Genomic DNA, 17,481 nt, shown 5'->3' with positions numbered 1-17,481 from the left:
TGATATCCAGGTGACCTAACCCAGAAAGGTCATGACCGGCTACGATCCCAGATCTTAGCCCACTACATGCTGTCCCCAGAATACACCAAGCGACGCCGTGAGGTAGCTCTTGGTCTTCATGCCAGAGGGGACCAGCAACCCCTGCAAAATGCAAAGCAGCAATTTAAGGAGACTGACTTTGAAGGGCAGATGCCAGCAGGAGGGTTACCCGGCCAGGGACAAGAGCAATTTCGTCAGCCACAAGTCGTAGTTGACAACCAACTACAACAGCAGAAGATGTGGCCAAATGTTCAAGGATATCAAGGACAAGGACAAATTAATGGTCAAGGGCTAGGACAAGGTGGTAATTTCATGGGACAAGGGCAGAACCAAGGATTTATGCTTGGCAATCAGGGACAAGGACAAGTTGTTTATCAACCAGGTCAGTTGGGAAGGAACAATTTGCCTGGACAAGAGCCACAACAGCAGTTAGGACCTTACCAGGTCAATCAACAACCTAACTTTGGACAACAGCCTAGACAACAGCCTGGCCAACAGCCTGGCCAACAGCCTGGACAACAGCCAGTGGGACAGGTGCATGGAGATGTTGGTATGCCACTTGAAGGTGGACAGCAATTGAAGCAGGTTCCTCCAGGACAAGCTGACCAGGTCCCACAAATTCAGGAACAATTTGGACAAGTGCCAGCTAAAAATTTGCCAGTAGAACAAGTGCAAGGTGGATTAATGGGGAGGCAAGATGTTGGCATGGGGCAACAGCAGTTCCAACCTAGACAAGAATTTGAGCAAGTAGAAAAACTGCCTCAGGTTAACATTGCAGGACAGAATGGTGTGAATGTTGGCCTTAATCCTCCTCAGCCTGGGAGGCTGAATGGTGAACAGACAAATGTAGCAGCCAATGGTTTTAAGCATGAGGCAGATGTTTTCGATGACCTAATGTTTGGAATTAATGTTCCACCAGCTGGCCAAGGCCAGAGGGATGCTCCTTATTTACAGCCTCAAGGAATGGCTGAGGTGAAGACAGGTCCTAGACCAGCTGATGATGAGACATTCAATGCAGGATTAGGACCAGACAAGAATCAAGCAGGTCAACAGCAGAACTTGGCTGCTCCTGTACAAATAGAACCAATGGAGGATTTTCAGCAAAAAATTGCTGAAAATATGCAACAACCCAAGGAAGGAGGACATCCAGGTGAAGCTCCAATCCTTCAGAATCAATTCAAATCTAATCAAAATCAAGGTAAAGGAATGGATCAGTTTGCAGTTAATAATCAAAAGGTTAGGGACACCAAAGAAAAATACAAGAATTTGTCAGACAAGTTTGAAAATCACAGGGAATATTTACTCACAAAAAAGGAGAAAAAATATAATGATGGAGGAGCAGGTGAAGATGACTTGGTTGCCAGGCAACGCCATGACAACCAAGATACATTTGATCAGCCACTTGGTGAAGAGAATAGAATTGGGAAAGTGAACCAACAACCAGTACAGGATGCTGTACCTTTGGCAGGTATTGGTCAAAATCTTCAACAAGTAGACGCCCAGAATAAACCTATTAAAACTCGGGAAGAACTCAGTAAGCCAATTCAAGCTGGTTTAGATGTAAACCAACCAGTGAGAAATGATCAAGTTGACCAACCCGTCGTGCAAGTCAATAATGGCTTTGAGGATCAGCCTGGAGGAGGTAATGGAAATGACATCGATGAGAATAACATTGGGAATCTTTTGAAAGAGCAGAATAACCTTCCATTCCAGCTACCGGATGCCGCAGAAGTTGACTTTGAGGATGCAAATGAGGGTGAACGTGGACTCCAGGGAGGAAACGACCAAGAAAAGCTGAAGCAGGGTGATCAAGGGTTTAGAAAGCTTTTATCTGTTAACAAGATGACGAAAGAAGCAGCTAAAGTTACAATTGATACTGAGAAGAGTCAAGGAAAACAATATATAGCACAGTTATTAAATGATGCCAAGAGTATCTTTAGGGACCCTGCATTCCAGAGTGAATGGCCAAAGCAAATTGGCATGAGGATATCTCCAGGGTATCTGGCGCATGAGTTGCAAAAGAAGCTGACTGAGACAATATCTCACTCAGACAACTTTGGATCTGTAAAGCATGAAAAGAAAAAATGGAGTAAATCTACAGGGAAGCTCTCCTCTAACATCACTGCACAGCCTGTGGATGAGACTGAAGCTCAGCAAAGTAAAGATGAAGAGGATCGGAAGAGCAGCTTCCTTCCCTGGGAGCGCTCAGACAGCTTCAAAAACCTCACACAGGTACAGACACTACTTATCAATTCACATTCAGCAATTCCCCTCTTCCCTCTCCTTTTCCTGCAAGCTTGCAAACACTATCAAATTATATTTGATTATGACATTGGCGTCAGAATAGACTTGAAGATAATACCCAAGTTTTTAGATTCTCCCTTTTTTTCCATGAATTTCTATGGTGTCATTTATAGTCACCTTATGCTAAATAAATGAAAGTATTGTAATCATTGACATGAATTAATGCTGTGGTGTAAGATATTAAAGTATACAGGAAGATATCAAAACTTCTCCCTCAATCCTCCAAAGTGATTTGCCAAAAAGGGTGCCTTTATTTTGTTATGCCCTGCATTAAAGATATATATTTGCTCATTGTCACACTATAATCAAAATCCCTGCATCTTTGCATTTCAAACTGTCCTCTTATCATCATAGCATTTGCAGTTATACTTTGTCCTGTGTATGAATGATGTTTGCACTACATAAAATTTCCAACCTCCTAATTTTGTAACATGTTTTCTATAGTCCACCCACTATCTTCTGTGAATATCAAAATATGTAGTCCTTGAAATTGGAAAAAGAATTACCTCAGAAGCCGTGAAAAAAAAAAATGACCAAAAGCAAACTTGCCACTGCTTCTTTGTTGGTGTGTTCCCCCTTTTCTTTAATATAATTTCCAGTATCGTAGGCATGAAACAATTTGTCAGCATGAACCTTCAAAATTTTCATGTCTTCTAGCACATTGTTAAAATAGTGCTACATATGAAAACCACCTACAATTTTGTACAGAAAACGGATATTAGTTTATGTGATGACTCTTTGTGTTGTGTTGTAATTGGTAATGGCCAAAAGACCTGGCTATGGTTTGTGTAATGCCTTGAAATAATGACTTGATCTGTGTGGCTTAATGCTGGTCCCACATAGTAGTCTACTGGTTATGAAGAAAGGATGTTCATTATTAATTTCACCTCTATCAAGTCAAGGCCACTGCATTAAAAAAAAAAGAAAGGATGTGCTGTTTGACATTTTACACTGCATACCTTAGACCTCTCAAGTACACAGTCATCATATCTGTTTTGGTATCATAGATACTTGAGCACCAGGATGTCATGCAGCAGTTTTCAGTGCAGAGTGGTCCCCAACGCCATCTCCTTGACACCTTTGGTGACTCCCTACGCCATGTCAACAAGCTTTTCAACAAGAAATTTGGTTACCAGGCACGCAAGGTTCCCGCCCACATGCCCCACATGATTGATGTTGGCATTATGAGTGATCTCCAGGCAGAGTGAGTGTCATCTGCTTAGCCTTGTTTCCAGACTGCTTGCCTTTCCTCTAATATCAGTTTCACAAGCACATACAGTGTACACTGGTTGATGATGATCATTTAATAATCTTCTGTATGGATGCATTAGGGTATCAGCTCTCTTGTCATATTGGCTTGCAGCTTGATATGGATTCAATGTTCATTTGCTGTTTTTTACTTTAATTGTGATGATGTATGACTGATAATGTTTATTGTGTAGTTTTCTACTTAAAGTGGTTTTTGATTATTTGTTTGTTTTGTAGCAGAGAGGGCTGAAATAATTCACTTCACATAAGGTGTTGTATGTATGTATTCATGTATATACTATAGTCTTTGAAATGACTGAGTCGGTATACACCTTGATAAACTAACGTCTGTTCACCTAAAAACGTACTTCTGAGAATTGAGCCATTTTCTCGTATTTGAAGCAATCTTTACTTGTGATGCAGAAAACATCTTTAATTTGGAAAACATGTCCATAGAGTTTTGTTGTTCTAATTTGAGTCATTACATAGGACACTTTATCCACCACACTACTCTCCTCCCATGTGGAGTAATGGATACTCCGTAGGGATCTGAATGCTTGTGATGTGATTTAGGTTATATATAGTGTGGGTGTGCCATAGAGTTGTAGCCTGACTGGAATGCCCTCCAACAGAGTGGAGTGAGTGCATTGTAGGTTTGGGTTCAATTCCTGTGATTAGGCTAATGATATGTTGTAAAACATTTTGAACATCATGATGAAGGGGAAGGAGGTATATGAAAAGCATCCCTTCATCCAAAGAATTCTACTGTCCAGAGATGTGGGTAGAGGGGCATACCTGATGCATAGACACCTCAACAGACCACATCAGTTGAATTGATCAATGCATCAAAGTCACATCTTGAGGAGAAACAGAGAGGTCATTGAACTTTCTGGACCCCCATGGCTTGTATGAAAGCTGAATACTGCTATCAGAATGTGGGTACCCTAAATGGGTACGGTATAACAAAGGGCAAATAATAGCCATATGCTATAAAGTGTACAAAAAATAGGTACTTAGTCAGAGGGTACTTAGATGGTATCTCACATAAACTGTGCCTCTGATGTTGCATTCTAAAACCCATGTACATGAGACACTCCAGAGGAATTTTTATGCCTCCGCCACGAAGTGGTGCCGGAGGCATTATGTTTTCGGGTTGTCCGTCCGTCCGTCCGTCCGTCCGTCCGTCCGTCCGTCTGTCCGTCCGTCCTTCCGTCCGTCCTTCCGTCCGTAATGAATTTTGTGGACAGCATAACTAAAAAACCTTTTGAGGTATCCTGATGAAACTTGGCATGTATGTGTATTAGGGGGTGAAGTTGTGCCTATCAACTTTTGGGTGCACATGCTCGAGGTCAAAGGTCAAAAGGTCAAGGTCAAATACATAAAATTTCACTATTTCCACCATATCTATGCAATGCCTAAAGATATTTCCTTGAAACTTACTTTATACATGTATTACCCAATTAAGTTTCTCTGGTGAAAGTTTGGGGTCATGAGGTCAAAGGTTAAAAGGTCAAGTAAAAATATTAAAACTTCACTTTTTTCTCCGTAACTTGGAAATTGTTCAAGGTATCTTCATGGAACATACATGTACTGACTGGCAGTGATTATCTAAAGCAGTTAGGGTTCATGGGGTCAAAGGTCAGGGTCAAAGGTCAAGGGCAACACTTCAAAATTTTACTATTTCCCTCATGTTTATGCAATGCCAGCAGGATTATTTTTTTTACACTTGGTGTATGCATGTATAACCTAATATAGATTCTCTGGAAAATTTTGTTTTCCTTTTTTTTTTTTTGCCTCAAAGGTCAAAAGGTCAAAGATCAAGTGAAAGTGTTGAACTAACTTTTTCCTCCATATCTCGGTAGTGGCTCAAGTTATCTTGAAACTTGCTACATATTTATGCATGCTCTGCCTGACAGTGATTATCTTATGAATTTTAGGGTTAAAGCCCAGATAAAAATGGTAACAATTTACTACTCAATACAGAAATTGCACTTTTTCTCCAACCTTGACAATTACTCAATGGGTCAGAGTCAAGTTAAAGTCCTGAAATCCCCAAATACATGCTCTCCTATTCATCCAATTAAACCTATGTCAAGGTGAACATTCAACACATTTGTGACAAACTTGTCATTGTAATATTTTGCCAATTTTTTGAAAATGTTATCACACATTGTCCACATGTACTATCTAGACCTATTAGGAGAATCATGCATTATGGTGGAGGCATACCAGTCGCCATAGCGACATTTCTAGTTAATACAGTGACCAAGAGATCTACATGTAGTCAGAGAAAGGAGAGAGTACAAGCAGAAGAGACAGGATATCTTGGTGGGAAATGTCATGCACATTTGTATGAGAACCAGGAATATTGAAGAAAGATAAATGAAAAAAAGAATACAGAGGACCTCCAGATTTGATAATTGCAGTCATTCAGTAGGTGGTGAGTGTGTTAGCACAGTTCACAACATTTGATGGGTTGATGCACAAATAATTGACTTCTCAACTTATTTTGACCGAGTTAGCTGAAAGAAGCAATGTTGTTTATGAAGACTAATCCCAAGTGAATAAGACTGCAATGTTCATATTCTCACCTGTCTGCCCCTCCCATTGATAAAACTCATTGATCTCTAACCAACATCCAGCTGGTGGCTGAAATCATTGGTTTGCTTCAGGAATTTGACAGAATGCAAAAGCTAGCCAGTCAGTAATTAGGTTAACAAGCTGAGCAGGTCATTTTAATAGAAACATAACATGTATCTGTTACAAGTGTGAATAGAACATGATGTAAACTCATTGGTTTCCACCTGCTCTTTGTATTAATTTTCCTCATAGATTCACAGAGGAGTATGACATCACTTCCTCTCATCGGTTGCGACATCCACGTGACATGCAACACGCCTTCTCCTACTTCTACTACCTCATGGGCACTCCCAAGATTGTTAATGTCACTGAGGTCTTTGATGAGTTTGATACGGATGACTCAGGGTATGCTTTCATCTACCGTAAAACGAGGAATGTTCGTGTGCATTTTAATTTCGCGAATTTCGCGAGCGGCTACATACGTGAAATTAAAATGCACGCAAAAATTCTTGCCTACACAATATGCATTGGATGCCAGTGGCAAGTTGCCAAAATTTCATGCTGCGAGAAAGACCGTCGGCTCCAATTCGTGAAATTTTCATGCCGCGAATATATCGTGTTTTACAGAATTCTTGCTTCAAGCAATGCTTAGTTGTTTTTACATAGCAATTTGTGTGGATAACATGTTATACTGATTATTATACCCCCGCCAAACGAAGTTTGAAGGGGGTATATAGGAATCAGCGGGCGGTCGGGCGGTCGGGCGGTCGGGCGGTCGGTCCGTTGCAAATCTTGCGTCGCGAACTACTTCCTCAGTTTTCAACCGATTCCCATAAAACTTGGCACAGATGTGTGCCTTGGGTTGTAGATGTGCAAGACGTATTTTTTGACAGTACCCAAAAGTACGTTGCCATGGTAACGGCATATTATGGGCGAAAATGGGTACAAATCTTGCGTCGCGAACTCCTCCCACAGTTTTTGATCAATTTTTATGAAATTAGGTACAGATGTTCATCTGAATATGTTAATGTGCAAGACACATATTTCCGCAGTGGCAAAAAGTGCGTTGCCATGGTAACGGCATGTTATTGGTAAAATATAGGGCAAAATGCTTCATGGCAAAACTGCTTCATCAGTGTTCTTCCAATTCTCATGGAATTCATATTGAATGTTTGTCTTAGGATATAGGTCAGCATGACACATTTCTTGACTGTGACAAAAAGTATGTTGCCATGGTAACAGCTCACATATTATGAGCCAAAATGATGGAAAATTTTGTGTTGCAAACTACTTCCTCAGTTTTTGCCCAATTTCCATGAAACTTAGTACAAATGTGTGCCTTTGGTTGTAGATGTGCAAGACGCATTTTTCGACAGTACCCAAAAGTATGTTGCCATGGTAACGGCATATTAATGGCAGAAGATCAAGGAAAGATCTTGCGGATTTAACTGCTTCCTCAGTTTTTTGACCAAAGCTTATGAAATGTTGTTTTGACCAAAGCTTATGAAATGTTGTTTGGCATTTCATGTATAACCAGTCGCTGTAGCGACATTTCTAGTTTTATGTGTTATTTTTTCTTTTTCTATTGTTGATAGATTAAAGTAGAATTGCATGTCCTATCTGTTACTCCATATATATCTTGGATGATTTCATGTCAGTGCAACATTCAATGTGTATTTCATCTTTAGTGCTCAAATTGTTTCAACTGCATTGCCTTGATGGCTAGGATGTTTTTCTCAGTTGTATTCACATTACATCAATACAACATTCAGAGTCCTGTCTGATCGGGAGATCCGTACATTGGCGACAAGGCTCTATGATCTGCCCCTTGACCTCAAGACCCTGACCTCACTGGAGAAGTTAATCATTACCTGTGCAGAGAACATCACTGAGAAACTGACACAACCAGCGGACAGTGCAATTGAGAAGTATTATGAGGAAAAAATGGTGAGTTACACTTCTAGATACATTGGGCACAAAACTTGACGCAGTGGCATGCTAAATGCACCAGAAATGTAGTGAATTTCTTTGGACTTGCACAAGAAAGTATTTGTAAACAGTATAACTGAGCTTTAACCATTAGCAACACTGTTGTTGTTGTGTTTTAAAGAAAGAAGGGAGAGAAAAAAATGGGGCCCTATACAACAAACAATTTGCCCCAAGACTGTGAACTATCATGCAAATTGTTCCAATGAGGAAGCACAGTTGCTTCTCTAATATAGAGCCATGTAGTGATAAGATTATTGTTTTCATGTAATGCTGAGTCTTTCCCCCTTAATACCTCTCCTACCTCTTTGACTGTCTCAGGCTAACTTTAATCAATATTACTACCCAAGGCCTGTGCTCTTCACCTTTTTCCTTTGTTCATCAAACTGCTGTACATTCTTAGAACCCCATTTGACTTCAGGTGACTCTATCCCTTGGCAGTCATTGTTACATCAATAGGCCTTCCTCCATATCTCATAAATTTCATCCATTGTTTTTCTGAGCAAGGCTCCTGTATTACACAAACCCATGGAAAAAAAAAGAGCCATGGCATATTAACCTTTTGCAAGATTTTGTACAAGAAAACACAACAAGAGGTACAGTGTACTGTATTTCAGTGTCAGAATGAGTTATAACATGTGTGCTGAGTATGTCAAGAGATGAACCAACTGATGAGAAAACTACATCTTTGATAAAGCAAACAGTCATCGTGACCTCAAAGAGTTGAGCTGTAGTATTAGACTTCCTGCACCATATGGACCTTGAAACTACCTGGCACTCCACTCACTAAAAAACATCAACTTTGCATTTTGAGTTTATGTGGTCCTCTGGTATGTGATATGATTTACTGTAAGAGTGGATATTTTCGCTTGACTAATTTTTCGTGCTTGGCCAGTTAAGAGTTTTGTGTGTTTTCAATTCCGCGGAATCAAGACATCAACTACTGGAACATCTAGCAAGCAAAAATATTTGCCTGTTTTTATTTTTGCGCCATCTTCTGATTGCGCAAAATGCGCGAAAATTTCAACACTGCAAAAATTTCCACTCTTACAGTAAGCCACATTGTCCATCTATTCATATGATGCTGCTTTATGCAATGAAGTGCTGCATCTAGACATAGGGTAATCAAAGGACTTGAAATGGACTGAATGACAATATATGTTTTATGCTCAGCCTCAAGTCACCAAGGATCTCCTGATGCATTGCCCACCACTGATTGACAAGATGCAGGGAAGTGTCAAGGGTCAAACCATGTACAAGTAAGTGTCAAAGGTCATGTCATATATATCTGTTTGCACTCAAAGTGCTGTGTAACGAAGTACCAAGAAAAATTAATTAAAAAGTTTCATATCTGTTTGATGTTATAAGTGCAGAATGGCATGAAAATGACATTAAAGTGTTTTTGAAATAAGTTGTGCTGTAACTGCCTCGTTCAGATTTACCGTCGTATAAACTCCTTTTATCCTGTCTCACTATTTAAAGCAGCGATAAATCTGTGCATTGCATCTGTTTCTTTCAAGCACTTCTCTGTTATAATCTTGCTTTGCCTCCATTCAGATATGAGTTAATGGGCGAGGATGAAATCGCCTTCAAGATGATTCAGACCAATGTTTCCAAGGTCATAGGTCAACTGGACGACATACGCAAACATCCAAAGTAAGTCAGCTCATAGTTACATATTTGCCATTCAACATTTGACAGTATGTTTTGGAATGCTTTATGGATACGGCATCTGCAAGTGTTAGATTATAGTGTCTTTAAATCATATATTTTGAGTCTTTGACTGTGGAAAGTCTACTCATTATGATATGCTAGAAAACACAGCAAAACCAAAGTGTCAAATGCCGATAGGTTCCCACATTACCAAGCATGACAGACAATTTAATGAGCTCTCATTGTTTACAAGTGGTTCGCGTACACTATGTGTGATACAGAAAATTGTGGTAGTGTGCGGGAATATAGACAGTGAATAATTATATAAAAGTACTCAACTGCTGGAACATGAATCTGAACTCACCTGTTGCTACAATGTTGGACATACTGACAAATCCTGGACACACAATGACAGTGTTATTGATTGTTTTGACATGGAAACTGGAAATTTCAGGGAAACCTTTATTGCTGTTCTCAGAAAAAGTGTTCATGGAAAAAGAAATGTCATCATGTTTGTCAATTCTGTTGATGGCTAAATGAAATCCTTTGAGTATTGATTTGGGGATCATTGTTGTTGTCAATTGTTGATAGAATTATCCACATTTTCTACTTGCCTGTTGACTTCCTTACACTTAGTTCATATTGATCATACCAAGTGAGCAAGAGTTATAAAGATTGTATAGCCGTGACTTAGATGCACTGGGAGGGGTTGATAATAAATGGGGGAGAAGTTAGTGTGATGACTGTATCCTCCCATGACGTTCTACTACTGTATGTAGTGCATTTAAAGTATGCTAGAAAAAAACCCACCAAAATACAAGAGCTTGATAACTATGACCACATCTCAAAGATTTGTAGCAGATCAGATAGACTGTGCCTTTACATTATTATCACAGTATCTCAAATTAAAGCATGCATCTAAATTGAGGATCAAAACCTATTCATTTTGTCATTACATGAAAGAAATAGAAGTACATGTATATTCAGATTGTATATGTGTTCGTAGAAAACAGTTTATGACTCTAACAGCAGAAATGATAATGGACAAAACACAATTTGGAATGTGCAGTTTTGAAATTTAATCATTAAATTGAACCTCAATCATGAAAAACCTTTTCATAAATCAATTTACCTTGGAAGAAATCTGAATCGAAATGATGTCTGTCAAGCAAAGAGTTGTTTCTTGAAGTGAAAATGTAAAAAAAAAAACAGACATGTTGACAAAATTGGATCCCTATGTAGGACGGCACTCAGTAGAGTAAATCTTGACTAAACTGTTTATGCTTATTTTGTTTTAAACTTTCTTTTCTTGCAGGAAATTTGTTTGTTTGAATGACAATATTGATCACACAAGTAAAGATGCCTACATGGTCAAGGCAGTACTTCAAGACTTCTACGAATCTCTCTTCCCAATACCGTCTCAATTTGAGCTTCCACGCGAGTACAGAAATCGCTTCCTTCATATTGATGAGTTACGAGAATGGTAAGTACTTTGTAAAATAGAAATTGCTTTTTGGTTGTTCATGTAATGATAACCCAGTATCCTTTCACTCCTGATGAGCAGTAACCACTGTGGGATGGGATATGGGGGGGGGGGCAATATATGAGTTCCTTAATGCACTCAAATATGTGCTCATGCATCCTTAAAACCAAGGAAAAAATAAAAATAAGGAGAAAAAGCAGTTAAAGCAAAATAATTTTGAGAAGCTATGTGAAATGGGTTGTAGTCCTCTGTTAGTCACCAATTTTGGGATGATTTAATCTTGCTTGAGGGTTGTGGCATATCTTTTATAATAATGCTAATAATGCATGCTAAAGAAAATTGTCTTCATCACACATACATAGGCCATTATTCTAATAGACTAGCATTAAGTGCAGAGGGATGCATTTCTGATATTACAAACCATTCACCATGTATAAACAGTGATGACAGACTTCTTTCTTGAAGACAGGGTACGTAGGTCTATGGTGAATTGTCTTATTTTGCTTGACAGAAAGTAAATGTTGAAACACATGTATTTTTGGTCTTTCACATGCAATCAATAAATTCCAGCTGCTACGTGGAAATAGTTTTAGTGTTAGCATGTTTTATTGTCATCATGAAGGAGGTTTTGAGGCACTCGTGAGAGTGAAGAGACTTTACATTATTGCAAGCTGGAAGGCTTACATGTACAGAAGACTCTCTCTTTCTATCCTTGCAGGAGGAGATATCGAGACTGGTTAAGATTCTGGACCCACCTGTCGTTAGGAGCTCTTATCACTTTTAGCATCATCTCCTTCTGTTCAAGTCATGTAAGTATACATGTCAGTGATACCACAGAAAGAATTTACTCATTTTATCTCTTTTTTATATGTAGAAATAAACATAGATATGCACTAAATACTTATCAAATGATTAAAAAAAAAAAAATAGTACTTAATGAGACAAACTTTTGACTGCATATGTATCACAGTGAAAGGTGTCCATCTCATGTCTTGCTACATCTTTAAGTTGTTGGTAATAATGTGATTGTGCATCACAAAACCAACAAAGAGTCACATGGCTTGATTTTACATAAAGACTCAGAATAGGCAAGATGGGTCAACCTAGTCAAAGTTTTCCACATTTTCTGAAAGAGCCTTTCTGCTTGTACATTATTCTAAAGTTTGGGATCATAAATGACCGGGAAATTGTGTTTCTAGCAGTTTTTCTAGCACACTTTCTTTTTTGTAGAGTAGTGTGATTAGGTATGTCTTAAGGGCCTCTTTCCATTTTAAAAACCCTTTACATACTCTTGACTTTCAACTCTAATTTCTTTTGAAAGGATGATGCTACTGCTTTGAAAGTTGGTGTTAGTCATGTATAGAATGTGTTAATAGGGCATGCTCAATTTCAACTTAATCTGGTAATCACTTCATTGTTGCTTTGGGGTTTTACATCCTGTTTTTTTGTCTCATTCCTTGGCAAGAGCAGGGCTTGGTAGAGCTTAAGTGCCTGAATAGACCCTATACTTCAGAACCTCTTAGTCTTTTCTCAGTGTGCACTTGTCCAGAGTGTGTGCTTTCTTTACAATATTGAGATAGGTTTGGAGAGTCCATTTGAATTAAGTTATACATCATTCTAAAGTTTAGAGTATGCTTTATTAGAATCTGCCCTAAACTGAAAATTCATGTCCGATGATTTTTTGTTGGTTTTGTGATGCAGGGTCACATATGTTGTTTTTTGATGGAGTTATGAATACTTGATGACAAGCCAAAGCCCGGATTCTTTGGATGAATGTCTCTCATTATCCCTTCAAAATTAGCTTAAAATTTGTAAGTTAAATAGAAAGAAAAAAGAAAGTGTCTTTGAATGTGATACCTGGAAAGTGCCCTAAACATCTGAATGGTACTTGAGGAAAGTCACGATATGCTTGTGTATCTCACTGTTAGGCCATTGCTTTGTTGTAGGTCAAAATTATTGTTTCTTCCTCCACATGTAATAGACAAATTTGATTAAAATATTGAAGCTTACAATTGAAAGTAGTTTAATAGTACCTGTATGGTCACATATGAGTTCATACCTGCTGTGTTGGAATTTCAAGTAGCACCAGTTTAGACAAAACTGATGCTTGGATTTTGTGGCATGAGTGATCTATTGCTTTATATGTTTATGCCCTCGTATCTCTCTCCAGTTATTAGCACTAAAACGGCGTTGCTTTGGCAGACGGCGGTGGAGAGGAAGTGGTGTGGCAGAAACGGTACAGCATGTATAACCTCACCCAAGCCTGAAGTATTCTGTGAGGAGACTGTGTGCTTACTGTCTTGTAGCAATCAAGGGTGTTATACCATTACCACACTGCTCTTTTTAAGGGGTCAATATTTGGAGAAAATTCTTTCTCTTTCACCCTCTTCCTCTTCCCCACCCCCTTTAAAAAATATTGTTATTTGTTTTGGAGAAATTACAAATTCCACTTGACCACATTAAATGACTGTGCCTTCAAATAGAATTTTTGATGGAACATTGTAAATCCTAAACAAGGTTGCATGACAACAATATTCTCAATTATTCTTCATTCTGAATTTACCACTCAGATATACCATCCATATTAAAAAAACAAAATGTGGTTATAAAACAGAAATGAGGCAACATGCTAAAAAGCGTGAAGATTTCTGATCTAAAATTGTCAGCTAGAGCCTGACTTATCAAAATTTCACATATTTGGGTTTGACTTTTGTATGTGGTTCAGTAATATCCATTTGTTGCATTAATAAATGTGGAGCTGAGTAGTTAAATACCCTTGATTACAAATACCTGTGGCACATCAAAGTCTGTTTGTGTGTGTTTCAGCACAGCTGCATGATTTGCCTTTCTTCTTTCTTCACATTTATTTGTTTCCATGACTTTTATTTTATGTAATTACATTGATTTCATATTCATTTGCCACTTTTGAATTGATTTTGTCATGGCACTTTTTATGTTAAAACATTTTTTACATGTTATTTAGTCATGATTCATGTCATCAGTTAAGGAGTAGAAGACCATCAATGCTATGATGATGATATTGATTTTTAAACATTTGTGCTTCTAAGCTGACACTGCTGTTGCACTTGTGCACATGAAAAGCAAATAGAGAAATGCTGCTCATCAAGACAATGTTAATGGTGCATGGAACAAGGCTGTTTGTCTGTGCATTAATGTTTGCTATTCCATGAAGCTGACTGTACAGCACAATGAAGTATGTCTGATGTGTGTAGAGCAACATCAAAGAGAATTCATATTAACTAGTATACACTGGTGGTGAAATTTCAATCACCAAATATATAAAAGAGTTTCTAAAGGTCACAGTTGCATGATAATGTGTATGCATGTAGAGGGGCATGTAGGATGCTATAGTGATGTTATTTGATGATTGGCAGATGCTGACATAGTCATCAAGTGGGCATTGGTCTGTTGCTGATGAAACTTACTGATAGTCGATTGCTGACCTCAGAATACTGTACCATTTAGGCAATCTTGAAATGTAGCCTACTTGTCTTGGTAGCTTGCTATCACAATCTTCGAACTTGTTTGATGAGGGTAGCTGATATTACAATTGCAGAAGCTAAAACTTTTCTGTGTACAATTGTACACTGGGTGTTATGGTAGTAAAAAAATGAAAAACAACAAAAAAGTTCAGGCATTATCTTTTTTCCCTCAGAATTCCTAAGGCCTCATATGGCCATTGCTTCAGAAGGTCTAGATAACCAGGTGAATGTGTCCATATATCAAAATTGAACATTTTGATACGTTACTGAGTTTACACACTGACTTTAGTTGTTTTTCAAGAGCTCCACGATCGTTTGTGAGAAAGGGCCACCATCTCTAGGAGGAGCAGCCTAGAGTTGTAGTTGCCATGACAACTGCTAGACATGACTTTATTAACTCTACTTGCTCTTGGTTTCCCTTGCTGTTACAGATTGTCAACATGTAGAAGCAGTCCTAGACTGACACAGGGTCTCTACAGATTGTGTGTGTTATCATCCATTGGCAATGACATCAACTGCCCACTCCCTATGATAGGCCAGTGCTCTGTATTCACCTTGTCTGTAGCATGCACCTTTGAGAGGATTTCTTCTCTTATGTGCAAACCTCAACAGTAATAGCTGCAAAGAATGTGCTATTTCTTCATGATGTTTGGAAGCGCTGCACAAACGATGTTATTCCTGTCACATTCAGCAATGTGTAGAAAAGAGCTGGCACCAACCAAGGGTGAACCAGCAGTGTGGAATTCTCATTCCTGCAGTCTTTAGAAATATGCAATTTGCTCTTAGCAGAGGCAAGGATTAGCCAAGAAATGTTGTAAGAAAGGAAGGCTACATGTATTCCTTGTACCTTGAATAGAATGCCTTCAAAAAACAGAAAAATAAACCATGTGCAGGTAGGTTCTGTCCTGGTATAGAAGGTTAGTGTGGGAAATAGACCTTGTCTGTTACAGTAGGGTGTAAGACACACCATTTATTTTATGTAAGCTCTGCCCTCCAAGTTGATTGCTCTCTTTCATTTTTGTTTTGTTTCTGTAGATATCATGCTTTTAATTCTGAACAAGACTTGTATGGAACTTTTCAGAAGATACCATCCATTACCTTGTAACTCGTGTGGACTTCTGAGCAAGGTTTAGGAACACTTTTGTATGTGTGGGGAATCTTGTTATAATGAGGTTGTCTGGACAGCCATACTGTTTTCACCATAAGGAGATCCTTGTATTTGTGCAGGAACAAAATAGAAAGATTGCAATCTGGAAACCTTTCATGCACCTTTATTTCATGAGATCAGACTATTGATTAATGTGTTGTAGCAAAATCGGTCTGTCCTCAATGGGTTAAGAGGTCAGAAATCTGTTGCTCCTTAGCCGGCTCTAACATGGTCCCACTTTTCCAAGTTAGTTACTTGCTCTTTTACCTTCACATTCAAATTCTTAATGTATTTGTTATGGTCCTCAGAATTACTTGTAATGAGAGAGTTTACACAATGCCTTAGGTTTACACAGGCATGGCCTCCCCCCCCCCCCCCCCCCCCCCCCCCCCGATACCTGTTAGAAGCAGATTCTTGCTAAGTTCAACCTTGTTATAACAGGATTCCCTATGAACATCATTGTGTTTTTCTGTGATTATTCTATGATACTTCTGTAGTAAATTATGTTGGTGCAAATTTGCAGACTATTGTATTATCTTGCTTATGTTGTCATATATTGCAATACAGTGTTACATTTTGGTTTTTTTTAAGCCTCCGCCAATGAAGTGGCCGGAGGCATTATGTTTTCGGGTCATCCGTCCGTCTGTCCCGTTTTGTTTTTGTCGATATCTCAAGAACCGTGTGGTGGTTTTACATCAAACTTGGTATGAGGGTATATCCTGGGGGGATAATACTTTGTTTGGATTTTAGGGTCACGGGGTCAAAGGTCAAAGGTCACAGCTTATTTTGTGAAAAAAAGGTTGAAAATTAATGTTTTTCTCCATATCTCGCAAATGGTTCAAGGTATCTTCATGGAACTTAGTATATACAAATTGTATGCTTGTTCCAATGGGCAGTGATTATCTAGGGAAGTTGGGGTTCATGGTTCAAAGGTCAGGGGGTCAAAGGTCAAGGTCAACTCCTCAAAATATCACTACTTTCCTTATATTTATGCAATGCCTGAAGGTTTTTTTTTTTTTTTTTACTTGATGTATACATGTATTACCCAATATATATTCTGTGGGAAGTTTCTTGCCAAAAGGTCAAAGGTCAAAAGGTCAAAGGTCAAGTGAAAGTGCTGAATTGCACTTTTTCCTCCATATCTCAAAAGTAACTCAAGGTATCATCATGAAACTTACATATTTATGCATGTTCAACCTAACAGTGATTCCCTTTGGAACTGTGAGGTCAAAGGTCAAAGGCCAGGTTTAGATAATGCTATTTTCCCATTTGATACTGAAATTATACTTTTTCTCAATACCTTGAAAATTACTCAATGCATAAACTTATAAAAGGGTCAAAAGTCAAGTAAAAATCATCAGTTCCCCAAATACCTGCACTCTGACATTTTAATTATTCATCCAATTGAACCTAGTTCTAGGAAAGTGAACATTCAGCACATTTGTGTCAAACCTGTCATTTTAATATTTTGCCAATTGTGTGAAACTGTCATCACACATTGTCAAGACATTGCACTATAGACCTATTAGGAGAACCAT

General features: G+C 38.5%; 1 protein-coding gene across 1 annotated transcript in view; it reads left to right on the top strand.

Moving 5' to 3' along the window:
- The window catches only part of LOC139731036 (N-acetylglucosamine-1-phosphotransferase subunits alpha/beta-like), a 45,166-nt gene extending 28,894 nt beyond the window's left edge, over nucleotides 1-16,272 (top strand). Inside the window, exons 20-29 of the mRNA XM_071641918.1 lie at nucleotides 11-2,271; nucleotides 3,351-3,547; nucleotides 6,424-6,576; nucleotides 7,944-8,118; nucleotides 9,331-9,416; nucleotides 9,715-9,813; nucleotides 11,126-11,293; nucleotides 12,012-12,102; nucleotides 13,464-13,568; nucleotides 15,228-16,272. Coding sequence (XP_071498019.1) covers nucleotides 11-2,271; nucleotides 3,351-3,547; nucleotides 6,424-6,576; nucleotides 7,944-8,118; nucleotides 9,331-9,416; nucleotides 9,715-9,813; nucleotides 11,126-11,293; nucleotides 12,012-12,102; nucleotides 13,464-13,544 — 3,311 coding nt within the window. The 3' untranslated portion in view covers nucleotides 13,545-13,568; nucleotides 15,228-16,272. The remainder of the gene's footprint in view (nucleotides 1-10; nucleotides 2,272-3,350; nucleotides 3,548-6,423; nucleotides 6,577-7,943; nucleotides 8,119-9,330; nucleotides 9,417-9,714; nucleotides 9,814-11,125; nucleotides 11,294-12,011; nucleotides 12,103-13,463; nucleotides 13,569-15,227) is intronic.
- Nucleotides 16,273-17,481: the final 1,209 nt, after the last annotated feature.

This window comes from Diadema antillarum, unplaced genomic scaffold (assembly GCF_040938485.1).
Source record: "Diadema antillarum isolate AM-2024a unplaced genomic scaffold, OU_Dant_1.0 seq00000348_RagTag, whole genome shotgun sequence".
In the NCBI taxonomy this organism is placed as follows: Eukaryota; Metazoa; Echinodermata; class Echinoidea; order Diadematoida; family Diadematidae; genus Diadema; species Diadema antillarum.
The sequence above is the reverse complement of the archived record's forward strand: the minus strand, read 5'-3'. Positions and strand labels throughout refer to the sequence as shown.